Genomic DNA, 7,963 nt, shown 5'->3' with positions numbered 1-7,963 from the left:
TCTCTCTCTCTCTCTCTCTCTCTCTCTCTCTCTCTCTCTCTCTCTCTGTGTGTGTGTACAGCATATGAGCATGTAGTGAACGTAAGCACGCGCTTGCTAGGACACCTGCCTGTAATGCACCCAGAGGCCAACAAAAGATGCCAGGTGCCCTGCTCTATCATGACCTATCTTAACTCCCTTGAGTGTTGGTCTCTCACTGAACCTGGAAGAGCCTGGCAGCCAGAAAGCCCCACCAATATTCCTGCCTCGTTTCCTGTCCCACGTTTCCAGGCACGAAGGCTATAGGCATGCGCAGCTATACCTAGCTTTTCACATGGGTTCTGAACATGTGACCTCAGATTCTCCAGTGTCATTGACAAATGCAGATAACCACTGAGCCATCACCCCAGCAACCTCCTCCTTTATCTTTTCTTTTCTTCTTTTTCTTCCCTTCCTTCCTTTCTTTCTTCCTTTCTTTCTTTCTTTCTTTCCTTCCTTCCTTCCTTCCTTCCTTTCTTTCTTTCTTCCTTCCTTCCTTTCTTTTTTTTTTTTTTGACAAGGTCTTGTGTAGCCCAGATTGGCCTCTGAAATGACCTTGAACATCAGATCTTATTAGTTTCATTTCCTGGTACGATATTACAGGTGTACTTTACCGTGCCTCATTTATGTGGTACTAGCGATCAAAGCCCAGAACTCCATTGGTGCTTAGGTAAGCACTCTACCTACTGAACTACATCTCTAGCTCTGTCCTTTTGTTCTGGATGCTATAGCTGTTGTTATCTGATTCCAATATAAGAGTCACATTCTATGGAGAGTGGCTGTGCCTCTAGCTGCAGTCTGGAGCCTTTTCCTTCCACAGAGAAGCCAGGCAGGCCTATTGCCTATTGGGAACACAGCCACCAGATCCCAACCCATGTTGGTCCCCCTCAACCAGAGGTAAAAGGACTCTGACTATGTGCACAGGTTTCTGCCGGCAGTATAAAAGATAAATTGCTAGGAAAGTTTTAGGGAAGAGCTGAGCAAACAGAGGGCAAGGACCATGCTGCCACTCGTCACTCAGGCAATGGCCTGGCATCTGGGAGACAGATGCCATTTTCTGAATGAATCGTACCTGTTTTCAGGGAGATCTCTCTCCAGCTGAAGATAAGAAACACGTGATGCCATCAGAGAAGAATTATACAGAGACATAAAGTGCCCTAGCCACCCTTGAGGTGAGTAGATTACAAGGGTCAGAGAACTGTAATCAAAAGGACAGGTGTTGGGATGGGGCTGAGACATTCTGCAGAGACAGGGACACGGCCCACTACTCAAGGGACACAGCAGAAGGTGGAGAGACTGGGTGGGGCTAGGAAAAGCAGTGGAAGTCAAGGGGTAGAAACTAGTACAGAGGAAGTGATAAAAGCCAACCAAGCCAGGCGAGGTGGTATGCACCTCTGAGTTCCAGGCCTGCCTGGGTCTCAAAAACTATTAGGTGTGACACAAGCCAGTAATCCCAACATTCCACAGGCAGAGGCAAGGGAATGAGAGAAATTCAACTCCATCTTTGGCCTAGCCTACATGAGACCATCTCAAAGTCGGAGCTAGGGATGAATGGGCGGGAAGATGGCTCTGTGGGTAATAAGAGTGTTCATTGCGTATTCATAAGCTCCTGATTTCGGATCCCAAGCACCCATGTAAAAAGTCAGTCGTGGCTGCACACCCCAATAACCCCAGCTCTGGGAGAGCAGAAATAGAGGATCATTGGGTCTTACTGGCTGCTATTCTGGCTCCAAGTTTGGTGAGAAACCTAATATCAAGGGAATTTGGCAGAGAGTGATAGAGCAAGGTCACACACACACACACACACACACACACACAGTGGTGATACACATGAGTGGATACAATTGAGAAGTCCAGACAGAGGCCAGCCAACAGGGAGAAGACATGCATTAGCAAAGGTATGAAGCGATGCCTACAGGGTCAGGAAAGCACAGAGGGAGAAGAGGAAAGGGGGTGGGTGAGAGAAGTATTTCTGAGACCTGCCAGAATCCAGCAGGACTTGGAGGCTTTGAGCCAAAGGGAGGTAGAAGGGAGTGGTTCCCAGCCATTGGGTGGTAATTGCACAGGGAATGTTCTTGTCAGACTGGTAGCATCTGTACAGACTATCCCCCTACAACACACGTTCACTCCAAACACAGCCCATGCTAAGGGAGTAGCCCAGGGCCACAGGACATACAGGGCAGTTGTTCTGACACCGAGCGACACACTGGGTCCTCTAGAGCAGCTTTATGGATTTTCTGGGCTCATCTGAAAATGCACTCTCAATCCTCTGTGTTGAGTTAAACGTGCTCAGAGACAGGGCACTCGCCTAACGTGTGTGGTTATGGGTTCAACTGCCAACATCACAAAAAAAAAGAAAGAGAAGAAAACAGAAAGATACCCTTCCTGTTGCTGAGGCAGGAGGAACAATTTAGCCCTTAAATTCCAGCAACAGTTTGCAACTCAATGCTCCTAACTCCCGTATCCAGGGAATTCAATATATAGACCAGCTAGGCTGCTTGAACTCACAGATCACTCCCTCCCTCTGCCTGAGACCATGTCTCTTAAAATCAAGAAGTAGGGTGTGGTCATGCTTGCACATAACCCTAGCACACGGGGGAGGGCAGAGCATATGACACAGTAGAGGAAGATTCCCTGAGCCTGCATGCTATGCTCATGTGAAAACTGTGTACTGGGTAACACTTGTAACCTTGATGCTCGAAGCGTTGCTTGGGCTACGGGAGACAGGAGGACCCCTGAACCTGCCAAAGAATGAGCTCTGGCTTCAGCAAGACCCTATCTCAAGAACCAAGGTGTGCTGCCTCCCTCGCCGCAGATTCCACCTCCACCACTTTCCAGCGTGTAACTGACACTGAGAATGTGGCCTGTCTGATCAGTCCCTTACTCTTTTGTAAAGTTGTGGTGATAACTGTGCTTACCTCATAAACCTCACCATATTAGCTCAGATCATGTGACACAGTATAAACAAAACCCTTAACAATGCCTCACCTAACTGGATGCTAAATAAATAACAGCACATAGTATTAACACAGACCAAGTGTTCATCTCTTTTTCTTTATATTAAAGATCTATTTACTTATTTGTTTGTTTGTTTTGTTTTTGAGATGAGGTTTCTTTGTATGGTCCCGCTTGTCCTGGACATCTCTCTGTAGACCAGGCTGGCCTCAGAAATCCGCCTACCTCTGCCTACCGAGTGCTGGGATTAAAGGCATCCACCATCTCCGCCCAGCTGACTTTTTAAGATTTATTTACTTTACATGAATGAATGTTTCCCCTGTATGTGTGTATGTGCACAATGTGTGTGCCTGGTGCCCAAGAAAGTCAGGAGAGGCTGTCAGATTTCCACAGAACTGGGATTATGGATTGTTATGGATTGTTTTTGAGACAGGTCTAACTCACTTCTTAGCTGAATATAATCTTTTTTCTTTTGAATTTACTCATTTATGTTATGTATGTGAGTACACTGTTGATGTCTTCAGACACACCAGAAGAGGGCATCGGATCACATTACAGATGGTTGTGAGCCACAATGTGGTTGCTGGGAATTGAATTCAGGACCTCTGAAAGAGCAGTCAGTGCTCTTAACCACTGAGCCATCTCTCTAGCCACCCTGAATATAATCTTGAACTCCCAAACTTCCTGCTCTATCTCAGAATGCTGGGAGGACAGATGTACACCACCGTATACACTTGGTTTCTCTTAGTCCTCCTTCTTTTTTTTCAAGACTTATTTATTTTTATTTTATAGGTATGGTTGTTTTGTCTGTATGTATGTTTGTGCACCAGGTGCATACAGGGTCTGAGGAAGCCAGAAAAAGGCGTCCAGCCCTATGGAACTGGACTTTCAGACAGCTGTTTGCTGCCACATGTATTCTGGGAATCAAACCTGGGGCCCCTGTAAGAGCAGCCATTTTTTAAAACTATTTATTTTATGAGTAATTTGCTTGCATGCTGGTATGCACACTATATGTATGCCCGAGGAAGTCAGAGCACCTAAGGTCCTTTGGAACTAGGGATTTGGAGTTAGGGGTGGCTGTGAGCAACCATCTGGGTGCTAGGAATGTGATTCAGGTTCTCTGTAGTAGCAACAAATGCTCTTAACCACTGAGCCACTGCTCCAGCAAACCCCTCCACCCCCTGCTTAAGACCTTAGTAAGGAGAGAGGCCTGTGACAACTATATCACAAATTCTGCCAGACGAATGACTCCAAGAATTATTTTAGGCTGAGCATAGTCATGGACCTACTTAATTCCAGTACTCAGTAGGCAGAGTTCGAGGCCAGTCACATCTATATAGTATCTAGTGGGACCTTGTCTAAAAGAATTATTCTATATCTGGACATGGAGTCAAATACTTGAGAGGCAGAGGCAGGAGCATTGCTACAACTTCAAGGCCAGCTTTGTCTACATAGGTAGTTTAAGGGCAAGGTATATAGCAAGACTGCCTCAAAAAATAGTTAATTCCACTCAGGCCTGGTGACTCAGTTACATAGTAAGTCCCACGTCAATCTGATCTACATGAGACCTTGTCCCCCCAAAATAAACAAGCAAGTTATATAATTTTTAGTTATTCATGGTGGGCTGGAGAGATGGCTCAGCATTTAAGAGCACTTGCTGCTTTTCTAGAAGTTACTAGCACCCACTTGGTAGCTCACAGCCAACTGATAGTCCAGTACAAGGTGAACCAACACCTCTTCTGGCCTACATAGGCACTGCATGCACATGGTACGCAAACATACATGCAGGGAAAACACATTCATACACATAAATAAAATCTTTTAAAATTATTTATGGTGCTAGGAAGATGCTTCCATAAGTAAAGCTCCTGTTGCACAAGTTTGGGGACCAGAGTCTGAATCCCTGGCACCCACATAAAGCCAGGCAGTCTGCTTGTAATCCTAGGGCTCAGGGGCAGAAAGAGGGGACCAATCTCAAGGACAAGCTGGCTAGCTAGACTAGACAAACTGGTGAGCTCCAGATTGACCCACAGATCCTATCTCCAAAAATAAAGTGGAAAGCTGTTGAATAAGATGCCTGACATGAGGGGGGAGGGTGAGCTGACAGGTGGCTGAGGGGTAACCAGGAAGTGGAATATCATGGGATAGGGGTTGGTGGAGGGGGTAACTGGGACGTGGGATATTATTTGAGATGTGAACGAATGGAATGATTAATGAAAGATAAAAAAAGACACTTGACATCAACCTCTGACTTCCACATATACCTAAACATGTATGTACCCATACATGTGAACAAGTATGCACACCACACATGCAAAAAATTATTGCTCATTTACATCTCCCCTATCACTGTTTTGTCCTACTCCAGTGGCACAAAGTTTTTTTTTTTTTTTTTTTTTTAAGAAATCCTTTTGACTGAATGACTTCCAGCAAATTGAAGGGAAGGGAACGAAAACAGGGGTGGGGGACATATATGGTAGTCAGAGGGGTGGGATGATGGAGAAAAGAACTGGACACAGAAAGGGGAAAAGGAGCCGGGCGGTGGTGGCGCACGCTTTTAATCCCAGCACTTGGGAGGCAGAGGCAGATGGATTTCTGAGTTCGAGGTCAGCCTGGTCTACAGAGTGAGTTCCAGGACAGCCAGGGTTAAACAGAGAAACCCTGTCTCGGAAAAAGAAAGAAAGGAAGGAAGGAAGGAAGGAAGGAAGGAAGGAAGGAAGGAAGGAAGGGGACAAGGAGGGAAGAAGAGATAGACGATGGAACCGGAGACAGGCTGAAGGTATAAAATTAATACATCCCCCAGGTTTTGAACCGCCTTTGCCTGGAGTGTACCTGTAAACATCCTAAGGTTCTCCTCAACAGCCAGATAACCTAACCTGCCTCGATCTTCTTTTCATAACTTCTCCCCAGAGCTGAGAGCCAGCTGAGAGATCATCTCCTACCCCCTCCCATCTCTTGCCCTGCACTCTCGGAAGTGGGCTCTCAGCTTCAGCCCATTCTCAAAGACTCCCTCAGTTTCCTGGTGTGGCCTCAAAGCTTAGGGCTACCTTCCTGCCGCACTTCCCTTTCCTGCCCCCAGTTCCCTAGAGATGAGGCCATCCAGGCATTGCCACCTCTGGCCAGGCCACATCCATCCCGTCTTAGAGTGCTAAATTTGCTTCCAGTCTGGCTATCTTCCCAGAAGCTCTGGAAGGTGGGATCCAGACACCAGTGGTCCCCGACACTTTAGTCTTGGAAGTGGCAACTCTGCAGCAGGAGTGTGGGTAACTCAACTCATGATTATGTTACTAGGTAGTGGTTAGAAAAGAGTCAGCCTGTGTCACGCTGATAACTTCATGGAACTTTTATAGTAAACAACTATTTTCTCTTTCCCCGGGGGAAGTGCTTATCCTTCAGCACCGGGCCTCTACCAGGCATCTGCTCAGGTTTCCAACCCTTGGGCCAGCTCTGGCTCCTCTTAGCCTGGGGAAGAGCTTGAGAGGTCATCACATTACCTACCACTTCTCAGCAAATGCTTCTGAGTGCCTGGCAGCAGCGACCATAAACATCTTCTTTAACCTCTCAAGGACCTACCAAGGTAGGTATTAATGCCCCTACTTCACTGCGCGGAAAAGGAGGCTCACGGAGGTTAAGTGACTTGCCCGGTATTGCCGGGAGCTGATAACTGCTTCAGGAGCATGGGAAGCTGCAGCTCCGCTCACTCCGCCCCGACGGGGCGCACTCCAGAGTCTCCCTCCCCGGCTACCTGCAAAGTTGGGGACTGGCCCGTGCGACCAGCGTGACTCACGCCCCTGGGGTTCAGGATCCTGCTTTTTTGATCCTGCACAATCGCCCTTTGCCCCTGCCCGTCTCACCATCGCTTCCGCAGCCGCTGCCGCTGCCTGATCGCCGGCTCCGACTCCTCTGCCCGGCGCGGCTTCAGTGCCCGCGGCCCGGGAGGAAGCCGTGGGGCGGGGCGGGCCCGCGGTCTAAGAGGGAGGGGGCGCGCCTTCTCAGAGGTGCCCGGCCGGGAAAACCGAAAGCGGTGACAGGACCCGTGGGGCGCCTCCTACTGGGCCACCGGCGTCTGATTTCCGATGACACCCCAGCCGGGTGAAGTGGGAAACGATGTCTCTTGGATTTGGGGCTGCATCAGGGGTCAGCCGAGGAGGCGTCATTCCGTCATGCGAAAAGCATCTGTGAGTGCTAAGTGCTGGAGATGACATGAACAACCCAGGAGGAGTGTTTGCCACTTTGGTGAGTGCGTCTCACCCGAAATTAAAAATATATAAACCACTCCAAAGTTCTGATTGTTTTCAGACAGAGCAGGCAGTATTCTGAATACATTATATGTCACTAAGCCAAACACTTAAAAAGTGATAAGCTAGGGGCTGGCGAGATGACTCGATGTCACTTGATGTCAAACCTAAGATCAGAGTCCCATCCCTAGGACTCCCATTGTGGAAAGAACCAACTCTTGCAAATTGTCCTCTGATCTCCATACATTGTGGGAGGAAGATATTTTAAATGCTAAAATCCTGCAGACGTTTCTGTGAGCTAAAAGTCTCAATGGTATGTGGATGGATGACCCTCCAAACCTGCTGGGATGGATCCCAGCCCCAAATAAAAGATCACAACAGCAGCTGGACCAAGTTTTGAACCAACAAGAGGCAGAAGAGGCAGAAGAGGAGATTTGAGCCAGCTTCCAAAGTGGTACTCAAGCAGAGACCATCCCTTTTGTACAAGAATAAAATACAAACTATATAAAACATCCTAAACAGTGAGTTTAGGAGAGAGTTGGAGAGCAGGCTGCTACAAGGAAAACAAACAGAGGTTGTCCACCCAGAGAACACATACTTTCTCTCAGATTTCTGGTGCCAGTCTTCCTGGACAGTCCTCTAACAGGTGAGGAAGATGGAAGTTTTGAAGATGCAGAGGATACTGCAGCTTTTCTTGCAGAACTGGGAACTGAGAAGTCCTTTCCTTAATCTCACTGGCCTATCCCAGTCTC

At 47.7% G+C, this 7,963-nt stretch overlaps 1 protein-coding gene across 1 annotated transcript in view; it reads right to left on the bottom strand.

Moving 5' to 3' along the window:
- Vamp5 (vesicle associated membrane protein 5) overlaps window positions 1–6,901 on the bottom strand; it is a 10,049-nt gene extending 3,148 nt beyond the window's left edge. The window contains exon 1 of the mRNA XM_028762367.1: window positions 6,828–6,901. Within this exon, the coding sequence (XP_028618200.1) occupies window positions 6,828–6,830 (3 nt within the window). The 5' untranslated portion in view covers window positions 6,831–6,901. The remainder of the gene's footprint in view (window positions 1–6,827) is intronic.
- Window positions 6,902–7,963: the final 1,062 nt, after the last annotated feature.

This window comes from Grammomys surdaster, unplaced genomic scaffold (assembly GCF_004785775.1).
Source record: "Grammomys surdaster isolate TR1022 unplaced genomic scaffold, NIH_TR_1.0 133, whole genome shotgun sequence".
NCBI classification, from domain to species: Eukaryota; Metazoa; Chordata; class Mammalia; order Rodentia; family Muridae; genus Grammomys; species Grammomys surdaster.
Note: the sequence above shows the minus strand (reverse complement) of the source record. Positions and strands in the feature narration are given on the sequence as shown.